The 20504-nt window shown below is 32.5% G+C and overlaps 4 protein-coding genes across 10 annotated transcripts; 3 read left to right on the top strand and 1 right to left on the bottom strand.

Annotated features, from left to right (window-relative positions):
* Positions 1–483: 483 nt before the first annotated feature.
* On the top strand, positions 484–2181 carry LOC114166380 (UPF0481 protein At3g47200-like). Of its 2 annotated transcripts, none has more exons than XM_028051099.1 (2): positions 484–667; positions 747–2181. In XM_028051099.1, exon 2 carries the CDS (start codon positions 770–772, stop codon positions 2147–2149), a length of 1380 nt encoding a protein of 459 aa, XP_027906900.1. In that variant the 5' UTR covers positions 484–667; positions 747–769; the 3' UTR covers positions 2150–2181. The 2 variants fall into 2 exon arrangements, with proteins under 2 accessions (XP_027906900.1, XP_027906899.1); XM_028051098.1 differs by having other exon boundaries at positions 485–667; positions 761–2181.
* Positions 2182–4538: 2357 nt separating this feature from the next.
* LOC114165714 (UPF0481 protein At3g47200-like) lies at positions 4539–6578 on the top strand. 6 transcript variants are annotated; one of them, XM_028050285.1, is made up of 2 exons: positions 4539–4695; positions 4895–6578. In XM_028050285.1, exon 2 carries the CDS (start codon positions 5005–5007, stop codon positions 6385–6387), a length of 1383 nt encoding a protein of 460 aa, XP_027906086.1. In that variant the 5' UTR covers positions 4539–4695; positions 4895–5004; the 3' UTR covers positions 6388–6578. The 6 variants fall into 6 exon arrangements, with proteins under 6 accessions (XP_027906086.1, XP_027906088.1, XP_027906087.1 ...); XM_028050287.1 differs by lacking the exon at positions 4539–4695 and adding an exon at positions 4708–4807; XM_028050286.1 differs by lacking the exon at positions 4539–4695 and adding an exon at positions 4708–4811.
* A 1391-nt stretch (positions 6579–7969) lies between these two features.
* LOC114167495 (UPF0481 protein At3g47200-like) lies at positions 7970–11594 on the bottom strand. The gene is made up of 2 exons (XM_028052592.1): positions 11516–11594; positions 7970–9620 (listed from the first exon to the last, which is right to left on the bottom strand). Exon 2 carries the CDS (start codon positions 9584–9586, stop codon positions 8132–8134), a length of 1455 nt encoding a protein of 484 aa, XP_027908393.1. The 5' UTR covers positions 9587–9620; positions 11516–11594; the 3' UTR covers positions 7970–8131.
* Positions 11595–16359: 4765 nt separating this feature from the next.
* On the top strand, positions 16360–19698 carry LOC114165981 (UPF0481 protein At3g47200-like). The gene is made up of 3 exons (XM_028050626.1): positions 16360–16479; positions 17669–18591; positions 18835–19698. Exons 2-3 carry the CDS (start codon positions 17738–17740, stop codon positions 19481–19483), a joined length of 1503 nt encoding a protein of 500 aa, XP_027906427.1. The 5' UTR covers positions 16360–16479; positions 17669–17737; the 3' UTR covers positions 19484–19698.
* The last annotated feature ends 806 nt before the right edge of the window (positions 19699–20504 follow it).

Here is a 20504-nt window from a genome sequence, read left to right as displayed (position 1 = left end):
TATAGCAGACGAATCAATAGACCCAACAAATAATAAATTTCAATAAGATAATGCCTTGTGACTCTGATACCAAATCAAAAATTGGATTTTAAATCTCATAGTATGTTGTAAAATTGATTTGTAGAATGGGATTTTTCACTTATATAATAAATTGACATTAAATATATTCAACTTCCAATATATATATATATATATATATATATATATATATATATATATATATTTGGGTGACATCACTCATTTATCTAATAGTCATGGGTGATGAGAGTTCTATTCTGACATAAAATTGGCAACAGTTTAGATCTACAGCTTTACACATTAGACTGTTCTCAAAATATTAATATTTTTCTTTTGTATGGAAAATGTCTTCCGAGAGACACGACAAAATGTTGAAAATTCATATGAATATTAAACGAATTCATCACAGCAAGCTTGTAACATAGAATAACAAGTGGGAATTTAAGTACACATCATGCGAGACACGAATAGAAAATGTAACACAGGTCATTGCACGTATAAATTAGTCTCCAATAGCTTCGGTAATGAACCAAGTTCAGACACATTAATTAGCACAGAAATTCAGGAAGAAGAGAGTTTCGTGCATATCTGATGGTACCATTTTGGAAGAAAGTGACTCTTTTGAAATAAGAGCCTTTGCAGATCACAGGTAATTACAAATTTAACAAGCCATGTGTTTCACCTTTGATTCATTTGTCAGTGTTGATTAAGGTTGTGTCAGTAACTAGTGATTCTGTCATAGGTTGTTTCAATGGATTCTTCTACTGCTACTACCTACACTGCAGTACCTGAAACAGATCCCCAGATAGAACACATAATTGACATTCCTAAAGAAATTCAGCAAGAACTGCATCATGAACTGTGTTGTATTTACAAGGTTCCTCCAAAACTCAGAAAGTTGAACGAAGGTGAAGCCTATGAACCAATTTTGATCTCAATTGGCCCTTTTCACCACAACAAAAAACCAGAACTAGAGCCAATGCATAAACAGAAGCAAAGGTACTTTCTTTCCTTCTGGGAACGTGTCACAAACAAAAGGGCTTTGGCCAGTTACAAAACCTTCCTCACTGACAACATTCAAACCATCAAACAAAGGTATTCAGAGCCAGGTTGTCTCAGCAAAGACCAGTTTGTGAACATGATGTTGTTAGACTCGGTCTTCATCATAGAGCTCTTTCTGAGAAAATCTGAACAGAAAAATGACCACATATTCACCACACCATGGATCTGCAAGAACATCCAGAGAGACATGTTACTACTTGAAAACCAGCTTCCGTTTTTTCTCATGGAAAATCTATACAAAAGTGTTCACAAGCTAAGCGATTTAACCTTTCTTGAGCTTGCATTCAACTACTTTGAAGATTACTATCCACACACCACAACACCAGACAAAAAAACCATTCTCAAGAACTTCTCATCCTGCAACCACTTCACCGACTTGGTGAGGCGTTTCTACCTTCCAGAAAAGGTTCATGCCAAGGATTGGAATCCATCAGAACACTTCACTCCATGCACCAAAAACGAACGTGTTCTCAAAACAGCAACAAAGTTGAACGAAGCAGGAGTTAGCTTTGAGAAAGGGCACCACAAGTGTTTGTTAGACATAAAGTTTCAAGAGATTCGAGTTTTGAGCTGGTTTCTCTGCCTAGGTTGTCTTCCATGTTTCACATGTGTAAAAGCCCGTTTCAGAATCCCTCAGTTAAAAGTGCTTCAGACAACAGAATGTGTTCTGAGGAACCTCATTGCCTTGGAACAGTGTCACTATCCAGATCAACCCTTCATGTGCAACTATGTTTCTCTGATTGATTCACTGATTCATACCAAAGACGATGTTGAGTTGTTGGTGGACAAGGAAATCATTGAACACGAACTTGGGTGCCACAGTGAATTGGCAACTATGATCAATGGTCTTTGCAAGCATGTGGTTGTGAATTGCAACTATTATGGGAAAATCACAAGGAAACTCAATGATCACTACAATAGTTATTGGAAGCATTATATGGGTATGTTGAGATCAGTGTATTTCCGTGATCCTTGGAGACTGAGTTCAACTGTTGTAGGAGTTGTTATCTTCTTATTCGCCATTGTTAACTTTCTTCGTGTTACTGGTTTGTATCATCCAAAACGATGAACTTCTTCTTGATGTTGTGAACTGTGATGAAATGTAATCACTTCATTTCATTGTAACACTGTTCAACTGATTATGAATTGATATAGTTGTTTTTTGTGTTAATTGCATTGATTAGATTGGATTCTTGCTTCATCAGTTTTGAGGAAAAATGTTAAATCCAGTGCGTGAAAAATGTTAATTAATTTCTACATATGAATAAATAATTTAACACGTGATTTGATTAGGATGCAACAATTAGTAATTAGTTTGAATTAATGAACTTTAATGTAAATAATCATTAAATAATTTTAATTCAAATACCACTCATTTTAATCTTTAAGGTCAAACTTTTAATTTTCTATAACAATGTATAAAATAATATACTTTTTTATGTTCACATTTCAAAATTTTAATTTTACTTTTTAAAATTTAATTATTTATTAAATTTTTAAAATTATCTGTTATTTTTACAAACTTTTATAAAATCTTTGTTTTTTCTTTTTTTCTTATTTGTTGACAATTATTTTCTTATATGATATATTTTATTTTTATTTTTAATTTTTAATAAATATAACCTTATTTTATATATTAATTTAATAACATGTATATTTAAAAAATACCTAAATATAATCTGACGGACGTGTGACGTATAAGATAAAATGAAAAAATATTTTTTAAATCTAACGAATATCAATTTTACGGAACACCGATCACTTTAGTTTATTATGAAAAATGGAAAAGATATTTAAAAAGAAATGATCTTAGAAAGAAATCAATTAAGTAGAAAAGGTATTGATTGATACTCTACAACTACAACTTTTCTAGAACCATTACTTTTGGTTATTATCATGATTTTTTAAAATGTTTATTTTTTTTCTCAAAAATCAAATAAAAGTGTATTGATAAAACTATTTATTTGACTGTCTTCTATGTATTTTTGTTCATAACGAAACCAGACTTACTGAGTTTTATATAAAAAGATTTCCTGTGTTGATATTTTTAGTTTTGAGTTTCAATATTTTTAAATTGAGTAATAAAAACATCATTTAGAGTATAAAATAGATCAAGAGATTATACTTAACATCCTTGAAGATTATGATTATATAATAAGTGAAGATATATTATAAACTATACATTAATATTGTAAATTATTAAGTGAATTTTATTACATAAGATTTATCCTATTTGAATTTAAAAAATTAAATATATGTTGCGAATAATCATACATATATTTTAAATAATTTATTATTTATTTTGTTTACTAAATTAATTTTTAAATAATAAAATAAAATATAGGATAATATGGATGGTAATTCATATTCTTAAAATTTATGTAAGTCTATAGAGATAGTAAAACTAACAAAATAAAACTTTATTTCTATAATGTTAAAGGATATATACATATTTTAATTAATAGAAGTAAATATACGTGTCTTGTCATAAATAAATTAGATCTTACATGAAAAAAGATTAGGTCAACTACAAGGACTTAAAAAGTCTTTACTTTCTCCTTTATTTATTAAAAATAATTGATTTCATTTTTTTATTGCCACCACGATAGGTGGGTACTAGTTCATATCATAACCTTCGTAATGTGTAATTTTTTTAAGATGTAAATTTTCTAAATGTGAACACGATTATTTATTCTAAAAGGGCATTCATATATGATACCAAGACTTTACCAAATATTTATTAACCAAAGATCTTACGATATCTCAATTATATTGATAAATTAGCATATTTTCATCTTCATCGTTGGAATAAAAAAGTTACATATAGTCTATATTTATGTTTGATCACTATGAATATTTATTCGTGTTTTTTTTTCATTGTTTTGTCTTAGTGATTCCATGATTTTCTAACCCTCTTAGAAACATGTTAAAATGTAATTGGGTTTGAATTTATTAGTCTTATTATGAGAGACCTAAAAGAAAGAAAGTTAAAGTTTTACCTAATACTACTACTGTGTCCCAGCTAAAGTGTAAAAAAGTCATGAACTTTGAAAATGGAGACGAAGCAGCACAGAGCACGTTACCCCATCCAAAAGATAAAACAAAATAACACAGCACATTCATTTTCTCTAGAAGGCTCTCACAAATTCACCATTTTTAGACCATAATTTTGAAATTGAACACATGTGATGATGAATTCGTGTATATCTACGGAAGAAAAACTTAAACTCTTTCATAATTTTCAACAAATCTTTGAATGAGTACAAATCAGCAAAGTGAACCAAAGTTGTTAAATCAGTCAATAAATAGTAACAAAATAGCATGTGGGAAGAAAGACCACATCTTAAGAAAACTATCAATGGTGGACCACTCACACTTTTGCCAACATTAACAAAAATTAAGCAGAGTTACTATAATTAAACATTCCCGTTTTGTTATAAACAAATGCACATGCATCATTGCAAACAGACAAAAACTGCATCATAATAGCTCACATACCAAGGTAGCAGCAGAGTATGAAAGTTACAAGAAGGTGTTAATCCTATCTTTTTAGGCCTTGCAAGCTGTAACACACCAGTGAAACATTTTCTATTCAAGTTTACCAGAACCACCTAGGTTTGTGTTTTATCTCTAGAATGACTCATTTGACAAAGGAAAAACATTTTTGTGTTACCATGCTTGTTATGATTGTGTAACATGTGTGTCTTTCCATAGGTGTTTGATGTGTGTTAGTATGTTTCAAGTTCAAAATTCTTGTTATTTTTTTCACCAGATATCAGTTTTTCATGTTTTCTCAAATGAATGTGAAATGCAGGCCATTTTGAAATCTGAAAGCATCCAAGGAATTCAGACCAAAATCAAGGTTTGAAGGTTTCATTCAACAACCTGGTTTTTCCTTGCTGTCAGAAAAAAAGTTGTGTTTCAATGACTTCTGCTACTACTTTTACTGCTATACCTGAAAATAAGCCTCAGATTCAGCACATAGTTAACATTCCTGAACAGATTGAGCCTGAGATGCATGATCAGTGTTGCATCTACAAGGTTCCTCACCATCTCCATAAACTGAATGTTGAAGCGTATACACCATATTTCATCTCAATAGGCCCTCTTCACAGTGAAAAGCCGGAGCTGAAGCAGGAAAAACTGAAGCAAAGGTATTTTCATGCCTTCTGGAAACGTTTATCTCACAAGCAGTGTTTAGCTTTCTCACAGTACAAAATCTTCCTTGAAGAGAACAGAGAAAAGATAGGGAACTCTTACTCCGAGCCAGAACTCCACAAGAAGGAAAACTTTGTGGACATGATCCTGCTAGACTCAGTCTTCATCATGGAACTGTTTCTGAGAAGAACAAACAAATCTGAACAGAAGAATGATGTGATGTTCACCACATCATGGATTTGCAAGATGACTCAACGTGACTTGTCACTGTTAGAAAACCAGCTTCCGATGTTTGTGTTGGAGGAGTTGCACAAAAGGGTCATCCTTGGAGATAGTGACACCAAGGAAAACTGTCTCAAGTTCACTGAACTTGCCTTGAACTACTTTGAAGACTATTATCCACACAAGTCAATTCAAAAGGTGGAGATGATCAAGAATTGTGAATCTTGCTTAAACTTCACTGATTTGATCAGATACACCTACCTTCCTAGACAAATCCAGGTTAACATGAATTCATCACATTTCACTCCTTGTGCTGTGGAATCTGTTCTGAGGACTGCAACAAAGTTGAATGAAGCAGGTGTTAGTTTTGAATCTGTAGAAGGAAGGAGCTATTTGGATGTAAAGTTTGAGAAATCTCCAATTCTGAGCTGGTTCTTGTGTTTTGGTTGCTTACCATTCAGTGAATGTTTCAAATCTCGTTTGCAAATACCCCATTTGAAGGTAGACCAGGTGACAGAATGTATACTAAGAAACCTCATTGCTTTGGAACAGTGCCACTATTCAGACCAGCCTTTCATATGCAACTATGTGAATCTAATTGACTCCTTAATTCACACTCAAGATGATGTAGAGCTTTTGGTGGACAGTGAAATAATTGTGCATGAACTTGGAAGCCACAATGAGTTAGCAACTATGATAAATTGTCTTTGCAGACATGTTGTGGTGACTTCAAACTATTATGGCAGAATCACTAGGGAACTCAATGAACACTACAACTGCCGTTGGAAACACTACATGGGTATGCTGAAATCTGTGTATTTCCGTGACCCTTGGAGATTCAGTTCAACTATCGTGGGAACTGCTGTGTTCTTGTTTGCTATTTTGAACTTTCTAAGGGTCATTGGTGTGCTTAGACCAAAATATTAACACTGATATGATGTTAGAATCTTGCCACACAAATGCTAACAACTGAGGTTGAAAGAAAGGTATGCTTGTTTTTTTTATCAGATTAGCAATTTTGTGTGTCAGCTATGAGATCGATTTCTTTTTCCACGATTAACCGATGAGAATTCTGCAAATGTTATAAATGCAAACAGTTGGAGTGCACTTGTTCTGAAGTGTGAACAGGGGAATGGATAGAAACACGGTTTGTGTTTTCAATTATATTAAAAGTAACGTGAGTCTTGGTTCGAAATATTAAATCACTGTGACAGGGTAACAAGTCCTACTGTGATATCCACCTTATCAAAATTTTGATTCTAAGTATAATAAAATTTGGTTTTGCATAACTTGCAATAAAAAATGGTTCAATTTATTTTAAATCGCTGATTTAGATAGTTTTTTTTTTATCAAAATTATGTAAAGGGAAGTGATTGGTTAACAAAGTTTTTTAACAAACTTTTTGACAAATTACTAATTTAAGTAAAAAATTATTAGTTTATTATTTTATTTTGGTTAAAAAATAAAATAATAATCTATTTTAATTCCATTTATAGTAACTTTGTCAAAAAAAAAAATTTGTCAAAACATTATTTTCCTTATGTAAATATGTAAATCGTGCTTGGATTCACAATTCTTTTTAGTGTCTGAATGGACATTTTTTTCAGTGATTGGAACAATTTTATTGTGCTTGGAAAAATGATTTTATGACAAAACAAAACAAGTCGTAACTCTAATAAACATGATTTTCTTTTAGTCTTTTAGTTTTATGTTTGAAGTCGCAGTACAATAAAAAAAATTAAAACTCTCTCGTGTTTCATGAATAAAAGTTTGAAAGTAGTAGAGATAATGAACAAACAAAATATTAGAAAAGAGGAGCGTGTTGGTTTGAAATATATATATATATATATATATATATATATATATATATATATATATATATATATATATATATATATAGAACTTATTTACGAAAAAGCTTTGTTAATCTATTATTTTTTTCAATTTTTGGATAATTATCTTTTGACAAATTCTTTTTATTAATTTGGCAAAGTTTTCATAAATAGAATTAAAATAGATTAATTTTTATTTTTTATTAAAATAAAATAATAAAATAATATTTTTTACCTAAATAAGTAGTCTGTGAAATTTGTAAATAAAAGACTTTAACCTATCATTTTTTCTAAACTTTTAGATTCCTTTCATTGTTCATACTATTATTTGTTTGTCCACCAAATTTTTATATACACTTTACATTTATTATTTTATTTTCTAATTTTTTTTAATAAATATAAATTTAATTTTGTAATGATCAAAATACTTCTAAGAATGAGTTACCAATGGTGTAAGTGGTGTAAAAAATACTTTCTTTTTTTTTGTAATTTATCTTTTAAATTCGCTTTTTGTTTCGGAATATAAAAATCTTCTTTTTATAAAATGTTTTTTTTTTCACTACTTATATGAGTTCAGGATCCACAAGTAGTATGGTAGGCAAAGTTAATTTTTATATTTAAAAAAAAAAGTGAAGATCGAAAAGTAAAATAATGAATGCAACATGAAAGAACCGAAACTCTGGTTGTATAAGAACAACAGAACTGAAAAACTATGGTTGTGTAAGAACGACATGAAGATAATTTCAAACACAACAACAAACATAGGTTTATTATTACATTGAAACCGAAGGAAAGTGACACGATGAAACACTAAAGTCTCAGACACAAAATCCAAAAACTTACATTTTGAAGAGAGCACGAATAGCTCGAAGGAATTGGAAGACAGCGAAAATGAGCACAGCAATTCCAACAACAGTGGAACTTGCTCTCCAAAGGTCTCGGAAGTACACCAACCTCAACGATGCCATGGTGTGGTACCATTTGTTCTTGTAATGATCGTTCAGACCCTTTATGGTCTCATAGTAACACGTTGAGTTCGTCACCACATGTTTGCACAAACCATTCACAAGAGACGCCACTTCCTTGTGACTCCCCAACTCATGCACAATCACTTCCTTCTCAACCAGCAACTCCACATCAAGCTGAGTGTGTATCAGAGAATCAATCAGAGACACGTAGTTGCAGATGAAAGCTTCCTCAGGGTAGTGACACTGCTCCAGGGCAATCAGGTTCCTGAACAAACATTCTGTGTTGTGGTCCACCTTCAACTGGGGTATCCTAAAACGTGCCTTGAAGTGGTTCAAACATTTCAAACAACCGAAACAAAGACACAGACTCAGAATCTGTTTCTTCTCGAAGGTTATGTCTAGTAGCTTTTTCTTCTCACCACCTTTCTCGAAGTACACTCCCGAGTCTTGCAGCTTTGTTGCAGTTCTTGGAACATGATCAGAAGCTTGCCCTTTTTTTTTGTCAGTGGGAAGGTAGTAGAACCTTATCAGATCAGTGAAGTGTTTGTGTTCTGGTTTCAGATTCTGATTCTGATTCTGATTCAGATTCAGATTCTCAAAGCTGCCACCTTTGAGTTTCTTGGAGCCAAAGCAATTTTCTTTCTTGGCTATGTTTTCAGAAGGACAAATCTGAGGGTCGTAGAATGCAAAGTACTTGAAAGCAAGATCAACAAAGTCAGTGTCTTCTTTCTTTTGGTAATCTGGGACAACCTTTTCGTAGAGTTCCGACAAAATGAAAAAGGGTATTTGATTTTCCAGAAGGATCATGTCCCTGGCGATGTTCCTGGCGAGCCAGGACTGTGTCATGATGAGATCATCATCATCAACAATGTTTCTCTCTGGAAACGATTGTGATTTCAACTCACGGTTTCTCAAGAAAAGCTCCATGATGAACATGGCATCCAACAGCATCATGGCTACGAATTTCTCTTTGGGCAATTCGAACTTCTCCGAATAGCATTGTCGAATCTCTTGTTCTTTGTTCAGGAGGTAGTGTTCGTAGCTCTCCATGGCTTCATCGTTTGACACACGAATCCAGAAGCATTGATAGTATCTCAGCTTGTGTTCTTGCATTGTGTTGAGTTCTGGTTTTTCGAAATGAATCGGGCCTATTGAGATGCAGAGAGGAGTGTATGCATCCTTGTTCACTTCTCGAAGATTGCATGGAACCTTGTAGATGCTACGCTCAGACAACCTTAGGTTTTCTGGGACTCCGATGTTGATCACGTGTTTCACCTTCACAAGAGATTTGAGTTCAGATGATGAAGGATCAGCATGCACCCCCATTGTTGCAGCAACTCAGTTTCAACTTCCTTTGATTCTGCAGACACGTGAACTTTAGTACACACACAGGAACAAACAGGAACCAAAGTACGAAGCTATCATCGTACAGTAAAAGTCCTTTGTCTTCAATCAAAGTTTCAACCACACAGCATACGGCAACACACTAATTCGTAAATGACTCCACCTAACTCGAAAGAAAAAGTTTTTTTTTTTTCACAGTCATCTTAAAAATACATTTATTTGACACTCTTTTTTTAATAATATTACAATATATATTATGCTTTTAAATTAAAAAATAATATAATATAATTAAAATATTATTATTTTTCAATCTCAAATGAATGTAGTTTAATCTTTTGTGCCGTCTAAAGTATCACCACCCTAACACTCAATATATATGGTTACCTTATCTTCTTATAATAAATATTTTTGTCTTACTAAGAATAAATGAAAAGTAAACCTACATTTGTGACTACGCAACACACCATTTAATACATTTTGTGCCATCTTCTTAGTTATATTTGATAGATTTCACAAGCTATAATATATATATATATATATATATATATATATATATATAAAATATGTTATGACATTTTTTAAATAAATATGTTATTAATAAATTAAATTAATGCATAGTATATTTTTTTAATAGTGAGAATTATATATTTCTTATTTCTCCTATATCTAGATCACCAATATAGTCAGATTTTTTAAATTCATTACGAAATTATAAAATCCAGCTTGTTTTGTTTTATATGATTAGTTACTCTTAATTCATTTAGTATTTTATTTTGAAAATTATGTAAATATATATTTTTTATTATTATTTGACATTAATAGAGAAAAATATGATAATAAGTTGTTGATAATATCATACTTTCCTTATTTTAATTTGAATTATAAAACAAATTATTTAGCAAATATTTAAGTGGGTACATATACATGTTAACCCAAGTGAATGAAATGTATACCAACTTTCTGTCTGTCAAATTTCAGTGAGGTGAATATGAGATCCATTATCATATTTAATTAGAAGTTGAAGTATATTTTGGAGTTTATCTTAATAAAAATTATTTAAAATTTTAAAGAATTTTTATTAAGATATTAAGTAACGTATAGTATAAAATATTAAAAAAGAAGGAAAATCATACTTTCATAACCACCGATTTTAAGAAACTTGTTTTAGTGTATAATATTATATTTATACTATAATAAAAATTTTAAATAAAGTAATATCATATATTAGATTGTCAAATAGTTATATCGATTATAGAAATATAAAATATTATAAAGTATTCAAAATATTTAAAAAAAAAATATTTAGATATTTTATTAGAACAAAACTATTTTAACACTTTATAAATATTTTACAGGTACACTTCAACACCCTATATTATTTAGTTTTCAGAGTTATATATATATTATACATTCCAAAAACAAGTTTATGAAAAAACTGAAGTGAGAAAATAAATACTGTAAAGAAGAGTTTACTATAAATTTTAATTTTAATGCACTTTTGTTTCATGTGACAAATTCTGAATTCAAGTTATATAGCATACTTGACATCTAAAAACTATAACTATTGTTATCTACATAAAATATGTAATCACATTATAGAAACAAGCATTATAATACACATTCAAGATATGTAACCATAGCTCCATTCAACCTTAGTTGAAAAATAAAGCTGCAAAAACTAAATTTTCAGCAAACTTAGGTTCCATTTTTTAGGTTTAATATTTTAGTTATCGTGAGATATCTTCTGGAAAAAAAAATCACTTTTTCCAAATGACTTTTAACTGAAAAAGAAAACTTTCTATCAGCCACATTTACCATAAAATAAATGAATTATTAAGAACAATACGAAAGAATCAGAAGACACCATGATTAAAAATAGACAGCTTGAGAAATTGAGAATGGATAGAGAACCTGTTAGAGGAGAGAAACTGAAACTTTGTTTGAATAGGAGTTGTGAAAATATGACTCCATTTCTCTCATTTTATGTTGGCCAAATAGGTTGACCTAGAAAGGCTTGATGCAACTTCATTGAATTTATGAGTGATACAGCTGTTATGTTAGGCAAATGCAATTAATTTTACTTCAGATGACAGATATGAAAAACTGAGTCTGATATTTTTGAAAGATGTGTGAAGAATGTGCAAAAGAAATGTTATTATAAAAGGACACTATCATAAATGGTCTATATATTATTGTATATTACTTTATTGACAGCAAATTTAATTATCATGTGTCTTATACGTGCCTTACATGAGACTATGATCTAATTCTTCAAAGTTTTAAACGTGCTGAAAACATTAGAAATTTTAATGCGTTGGTTGAACATTTTTTGTTGAATTCATGTATTTGTTGTGGAGGAATAATGTTAGGCTCCTTAATGGTCAATTTGTGGTTTTAGTTTGATGTTTTTAAGGCTTAAGTGTAATTTGCCTATGTTCTTGTTGGATTAAGATTACACTTAAACATGTTTTTCCTTTCACTCTACTCAATGTCAAACATGTTTATAATGTTACTTTCTATTTTTAGCAGATCTGTATCTAGTTAGCGCTATGTGTAAGGCCCTTTTTATTCTGTCCCTTTTATTTTAAGGGTTGTACCAATCTTATGGGCCTAAAGGCTGGCCCAAAGAGGAAGAATCAGACTTAATCTGTCAATCCTAACCTTTGTGCTCATTTTTGGTAACACAGAACCTTCACACCCTTAGAGCGGCTGCTGTTTTCCTCTGCTAGGGTTTACTCACAACCTAGAACCAGTGAGCTCAGTTACGTTTCCTAGCCTTATGTAAGTGTTCTACACCTCAGGTCTTGATTTCTTTCCGCTCTTATGTTTGTACTTCCAGTTGGGGGTTCGTCATAGGCTTACGTCTATTCTTTCGCATTTGTTCTTCTAGCTCAGTAATCTGCATCTGGGGCTTTCTGTTGAAAGGGGGAGCTACTTCAACTCATATGAAGATGGTTTTGATGATGTCCAAGGCTACATCTCATGTGCATTACCAGTTTAGAATTAGTCCTATTTTAGTTAGGTTGTGCATTAGGTTGTTTGTATGAAATTATCAAATGTAAATCAAGCCTGCATTAAGTTGTAATTAACCATCACACTCTTGCTTATGCAATCATGAATTGATTATTTGTTTAACTAATGGATTAGTTGTGAGTATTGCACTAAGGCAGTGAAAATACACTCACGATAATCGATTAGGTAAATTCCTAATCCATTAATGACAGTAGAGAACTCTGTATAAAAGTTGTTTTCTGAAATCAGTTTCTGGTCTGGAAAAAGTTACAAATCACTGAAAAACATTCTGAGAAACAGCCCTCTGAGATTCACAGAGTTCTTAAGCATTCTTGAAGATCATTCAAGTGAAGATTCAAGGAGATTGATGGTTGATTCTACCTTGATGGGTCTAGCTTGAATTTAGGAGCAAATTGACAAATTTTCACAACAATAGGTGTATTCGTTTCTTGTTTCTTTTTTATTGTTTCTCTGATTACAGTTGCTTCATTGTGTAAAGTGTAGGCGTAGGTGCAATTGCGTGGATGCATTGCTCCTAGGGGGAGTTCTTGATTGGTAGATCAAGTTCTTTGGATTTTAGGTTCTAGAATTATATAGGTGTTCTTGTAATTCTTGGATGTTTATTGTGTTAGTGGAATCCTCCTAAGTGGGTTTACTTAGGAGAAGACTGGACGTAGATTCTTTTTGAATCGAACCAGTATAAACTGTTGTGTCTTGGTTTCTCTCTTCTCTTACATCATTCTTAATTGCTTTATAGTCCATTAACACAGAACTGCAAAATTGGTTAATTGGGTCATAAGGGTTAAAGAAACTTTCAAGATTCAATATAACTAAGTGAAAAACTTATTAACCAATTCAGATCCCCTTCTTGGTTAAGATTTTTAGACAGATCTGATTTAACACTTTCGCGTTTCGCTGTTGGAGACGCACCCTGCTCTTAGTCCTTTCCAGTATGTGGAAGTTAGGGCTTACTGTTTTATTTCGTGTTCTTGTATGCTCGGTCTGGTCTCGTGAGTTGAATGTTGGATTGCCATTATAAACTGTGTGGGAGTTGTTAAAAACATGTTTTGATCTGTTTGGATGTATCTGCCTGTGTGAACAGTGACGGGTTCTGGTTGTCTCGCCCAAGCGAGTACATCTCACCTAGGCGAGATTAGCAGTAACTCGCCCAGGCTGTTTTTGCGAACGGTCGCCTAGGCGACGAACACCAGTTTTGAGCGAGAACCCATCTCGCTCAGGCAGGGTGGTCTCGCCTAAGCGAGCGGGCGCGACAGTGCCACTGTTCCAGACTCGAGCCCTCGCCTAGACGGAGGGTACTCGCCTGAGCGAGAGAGACCTCTCGCCTGAGTGAGGCTCTTCTGCCTGAGCGAGGGGCTGAGCGAGGAGTATGTATGTTGACGGATTTCCTTGTTCTTGGATGTTGAATACATGTATGAATTGTTTATGTCTTTCTAAGTATGAATTGAGTGGCCTTGTATGAATAAGATGAATGATGAATGGTGATTCATGAGTTTTAACATGATATGAGTATGCTTTTGGTATGAGATGATTCATGGAATTATAATGATGTGTTGGTATGGATTTGGCATGAGACATGAGTGAAGATTGGTTAATGAATATGGCATGATGTCGGTATGAAACACACTCCTACTTTCGTGGTTTGAGATTGGTGAATGAAAGAGATTGACATGGGATACAATGGAGGATGGAATTGCCAAGGTTGGCATGGGATATTTACATATGTGTGTGTTGAATAATTACTTGTTTTGATAATGTTTTGGTCTGTAGTCAGTGCGTAATTCCTTGGAAATCCCTAGGTGGGGTTTTCAGGGTCGTGCTTCAATGGTCGGGACGTAATTCCATGGCCCTGTTAGTGGGTGCCTATGGTGGTGCCCCATCTGTATAACTAGGTAAGGATTCAAGGAAAGGTTGCATCCTGACACTCTAAGGGGTCAGTTAGTCTCACCTAGAGCGGACTGACTCCTATGGTGAGAGTAGCAGGAGGCCTGAAATTCATTAAGGGCTAACCTTGTGATAAGGGAAAATTGATTCATTGTAACACTTGTAACACATAGCTCAGGGGTGAGCAGCTCGGGGGTGAGCAGAGGTATCCACCACAAGTGCAAGCATTCGCTGAATCCGACCAGGTTATACGTATCCGGATGAGTCGAGTCGTGTCTTAGTGTATTGTCTGAGAAGTCATAACATGTTTGGTTGATATGAGTGTATGAGATTGTGAAAATATATTTGATTGCATGGATGAAATCTTTTGTGCTCTAGCTTACCCTACTTTTATTGTTGTGTGTTCTGTTGTGTGGTACTCTCTTTTGCGATGATCATCAACTTGTAGTTGATGTGAGCAGATGCGAGGAACACCCGTGGGCAACAGGGAGGTGATGGTTCCGCTGTATAGTCTCCATGGGTTGGACTTTAAATTTCTTAATGGGTTTTCTTTAGGGTTATGACTCATGTATTGCTTTATGCTTTAATACTCTACCTTCACCGGTTAGACTTTTCATCTGGTTTTCTGTTGACATCGTGATGTGCCTAATTTTGTAGGGGTTGTGTTAAGGACCTCAAGACTACACCATTGTACTATTTGTGTGTGACATTTCTTTTAATTACGATTATTAATTAAATGGAACGTTACACTATGATATCGAATTAGTGTATTAATATATACAAATTAACTTTTTATATAAGGGTTAGAACATTCTTTGAATATTTTTTAATTTTAATTCATTCTTTACTGATAAAAAAAATACCAATCACTCGTTCTCCTTACATTTGTTAATTTAATTGATGGCTTACTTGCGAAAAATATTTTTGACGCTCAAATTATTTAATTATTTAATGCATATCTAATTGTCAAATCTTGATATCTATACAAAATATGAAAAATGAAATAATAAGAAACATTTAACTTTTTCCCCCCTTATCGAAAAACGTTTTGAAGGAAATTAATTGCATATATCGAAAATGTTCTTGCAAAGTATTAATTATTGTATGGATATGATGTTTCTACACCTTTCATTTCCATCTTATTGGTGGATGATGAGTCAGTGTTATGTTTCTGCTGATAATTGCCCAATTTTTGTCTTTCATACATTAATATGCAATCAATTAACATTATGAAATTAACTTATACAGATTAAATTCTTAATTAAAAATAGTCCTCTAGGAATAGAGTTTAGAAAAATCAATGATGAACTAAAAATTCATATATTAAATACATTTCTTTAAAATATGACCAATTTTTTTCTCTCGTACAAATACGTGACGCATCTATAATAGGTCAGCATCGGCGTCATCTACATAAATATTAGAAAAATATCATCATAAACTATTTCACCTATGATAAAGTTGGAAATTAAATGTTTATCATTTTTCTATTTAAAGTATTAAAAGTATAGTATTAAAATTGTTATATAAATTGGAAATTCTAATTTTTTTTTTACTTTTAGTTTTCCTAACATTATTGACTCTCTAGTTGGTACAACAGCAAAAGATAACTTTAATGTAAGATAAAATGAAGAAAAAGCCTTGGATATTTACTTTCAAAGCAAAACTTTATCTCCTTTTTCTTTCAGTCTATAAAAAAATTATCAATATTATGTTTTCCATATATTTTAAAGTCCTCAATCATATTTAAATAATTGTTTGAACAAGCTACCAAACAAAAGCATGCATTGATAATTGAATAAAGTGGCATGAAGTCTTCATCATTTTCCACTTTTGGCCAACATAAAAAGCACACACTCACACACACACACCAACACCAAGCATGAACATGGACAAAGGTGGCAGCTACTGAAGAAGAACACAAACCTCAAACTCTTCAAATAATTTCTCCACTCAAACAGGTTCTGAAATTTTCCAGTTTTTGATTTTATCCTTTTAATGTTTTAATCACAGGTTCTGCTATGTTCTTTCCCTTTGGTGATTTATGTTGCATGTTACGTATTTGCATATTCTTTGAGATGCATCGATAACTAGCTATTTTCTGGGATACATAATTTATAGATTTCACTAATGATTCATTAAAATCTGATTAATCATATTTTAAGTGGTTTTTTCATGAAATTTTTCCTAGGATTTGGGAACTGATGCTTGTTTTCAGAATTTTTTTCAATAAAGCAAACAAAAACCAAACATATACCTTATTTTGATAATATAAAGCATTTCTACTACATATTTTTCTTTCTTTTGCCTTTTTTTTCCTGTTTGTATTATTATTAAAAAGCCTAACAATTTTTCTTTTACCAGTAGCCACTTTCCTCAATATAAAAAAAAAGTTGATGATAAATATTATAAAAAAGATTTTAAATTGCGGTTAGAGTCCAAGTTTTTTTATAATCTTTGAAAATAATCATCAATTGCAAACGTATAGTTATATATAGTTATATGATTGCAGAAACCTTGAAAACCTTATAACGTTTTAGATGAACTCAGGGTTACTTCTTATGAGAGATCTAACAGTACATAATCTAAAATTTTCAAGGATTTTAATTCTGTTAGAAAAAAATGTTTTGTATAATTTAATTTAAAAATAAAATATAAATTTTTATAATAATTTAGAGAAAAAACATATTTAACCATTTCTTATTATATATATATTTTTTAAAAGTAAAATTTCTCACTGAAACTCAAAAAAAAAAAAACATTTTTTAACTGGTCTCACTAAAAGTACGTTTCTTGGTGCATTTTTTGTTAAAAAAAAATTGCAATTTATGAAGTTTTAGAAACTTAGGAAGGTTACCGTACAATGCATGATTAAAGACTAAATTAAAAGAAATAATTTAGAAATTCATTCAAAAAATTTCAAATACTTCTGAGACTAATGCAGTAGTTTATAATCCTTTAAACTTAGGACAATTGACTTGATAATTTTTTCTTACAATTTAAGTGTCATTTTGTAATTAATTTATAAATATAAAAAAATAAAAAATGAAAGATTACTTAAAAAATGATAAATTATAATTATAAGAAAAAGTTATCAAAACTTCCTTAAAAAATCATTTTCCTTTAACCAATGAATGATTTACAATGCAGACAACAGAGGCTTAGTTTTTGATTTTGATAAAGAGAAAGTTGAGTTGAAGCTGGGTTTCTGCAACAACAATGGCAAATGCTTACAAAACTTGTGGTTCTGCACTGTCGGAAACCGAATTTGAGATGGTGAAACACATCATCGACATGCCAGAGCTAGAGGAGCTAAGGTTGTCGGAGTGCAGCATCTACAAGGTTCCTTACAATCTCCGAACGGTGAACGATGATGCCTACACCCCTCAGTGGATCTCAATTGGCCCAATTCACCTCACCAAACACCAACTCAAGCCAATGCAAGAGCACAAGAAAAGGTACTTCCACTGCTTCTGGGAGCGTGTCTCAAACGAACAAGCCATGAAGAGCTTCAAGCACTACCTCCAAGACAAGGAAGAAAACATCCGAGAATGTTACGCGGACAAATTCCCCGACATCCCCAGAGAGAAGTTCGTGGACATGATGCTGCTCGATGCAGTGTTCATCATGGAACTCTTGCTCCGAAACTGTCACTGGAAATCTGAGAGATCCAAGCACGAGCACGATTACAAGCAGACCAAATCGTTTCGGGTGAAACACAGCGATGATCTCATCTTGACACAGTCATGGCTCTGCAAGAACATCACAAGGGACTTGATCTTGTTGGAGAATCAGATACCCTTTTTTGTGCTTCAGAGACTCTACGACACTGTTGTCCCTAGTGAGAGCAAGAAGGATGAACACAGTGCAGGTTTTGTTGATCTTGCCATCGAGTACTTTGCGTTTTACGACACCCAAATGTCTTCTTCTGATGAAACCAAACGTGTTCTTGACAAGAACCAGTCCAGGAAAAACTACTTCAGTGGCTCTCTCCGAAGTTCCAAGAAATATTCTAAGTCGAAGAACAAAGATAGGTGCAACAAGAGTACAAAACACTTCACTGATCTCATAAGGTATGATACAAGTTTTAAAAATAAGTAAAAAAAAATGAACAAATTGTCAGCTTGGTAGGTTTTCGTTATGCTAAAGTCGTGTGAACTTACACGATTTTTGATTCATGAAAGTAAAGTTGTGGTAGCATATTATTCCTCCGGTGTGAATTTTTTCTTTTTAACTTTAATTGAAATCGTACTATTCTAGTACGACTTCTGTGATCTAAACCAAGTTGTATTAACTGAACCACCATTTTTTTCTAGGTACTTTTACCTTCCTACAGATTGGGGTCGAAGCAATGGGTGTGCCCTTCATGTGTTAAGAACGGCAACAAAGTTGCAAGAATCAGGAGTGAGCTTTGAGAAGCATCTGAACAGAAGGTTGCTGGACATAACCTTTGAGAAGAAGCCATTTCTGAGTTCCTTTCTCTGCCTTGGTTGCTTGCCATACCTGAACCACTTCAAGGCACGTTTCAGGATCCCCCAGTTGAAGGTGGATCACACAACTGAATGTGTTCTGAGGAACCTCATTGCCTTTGAGCAGTGCCACTATCCTGAAAAACCCTACATTTGCAACTACGTGAATCTCATCGATTCTCTGATACACACTCAGCTTGATGTGGAGTTGCTGGTTGAGAAGGAAGTGATCGTGCATGAGTTGGGGAGTGATAAGGAAGTGGCAACGCTTGTGAATAGTCTGAGCAAACATGTTGTGGCGAACTCAACGTGTTACTTCGAGACTATTAATGAACTGAACAAGCATTACCAGAATGTTTGGAACCGCACCATGGCTGCTCTGTGGTTGGTGTACTTCAGAGACCCTTGGAGAGCGAGTTCCACTTTGGTAGGCGTTGCTTTCATTGTTTTCGCTGTTTTCCAGTTCCTACGTGCTGTTCGTGCAGTGTTTGGATGATCAAAACTCATCACACACATGCAGCTTCTTGTTAAGTGTTTTTGTGTTGTTTCACGTTGGTAAAATAGCTGCATATATATGCATGAACTTCTGAAGTGAAACTTCAATTCTAGTTAGAAAATAACACAGCAAACACGTAAGAAAATGGGCTTATCATCACGTATGTGGTGGCTTTCATGGTACATCAGATGAATGATACATACACATTTTGTTCATATCCAATTCTGCATGAGGTAATGAATAAACGGTGTGTTAATTGGGAATGTGTAATGCAACAAATAATGCAATGTGTCCTGAAATATGTTATGACGTTATGCTACTTTAGTAAGAGAAAATGCTTCCGTAATTAGTTATATAAGTTTTTTTGAGATAATAGGTTTTCGGAAGATATACTTGTAAATGAATTCACAAAGAATGTTTTAATCTTTGAAAAATGATTTTTTGAAGACTAAATTTTGACAACTTTCTTTTATAATCTTAGGTGTCATCTTTTAAATGGTTTTCCATTTCTCAATATTTTTATTCTCAATATTCTAAAATCACTTAGAAGATGACATGACACATCATATTAAAAGAGAAAGTTGTCAAAATTTAGTAGTCAAAATATCATTGTTCTTAATCTTTTAAGGTGAAGTTTGCACTAAATATTAACCGGTGGTCTAATAATCTTATAGCGAATGACACAATAAGCCTAATAAATAATTATTTTTTTAATAATCAATTAAACAAATTTAACAAACAACAATATCTGAAAAGGCTCTACCATCGATAAGTGGATTATATAAAACTTACAAAAACGATTTGTAAAAGCAAGGTATGGGATCATCTGATCTTTAATCAATGTGAATGTGAAAGATGTTACATCCAACTCAAAATATTAAATAAATGAATTTGTCTTTTTACTTATATATTATTTAGTGTAGTATATTTTTTTAAAGATTTCTAACTTTGTTAATGCTTGTGCATATTTTGAAAACGGATATCATGAATAAACATGCTTGGACTATTTTTATTTGACTTG

Source organism: Vigna unguiculata, chromosome 10 (assembly GCF_004118075.2).
Source record: "Vigna unguiculata cultivar IT97K-499-35 chromosome 10, ASM411807v1, whole genome shotgun sequence".
Taxonomy (NCBI): domain Eukaryota; kingdom Viridiplantae; phylum Streptophyta; class Magnoliopsida; order Fabales; family Fabaceae; genus Vigna; species Vigna unguiculata.
Note: the sequence above shows the minus strand (reverse complement) of the source record. Positions and strands in the feature narration are given on the sequence as shown.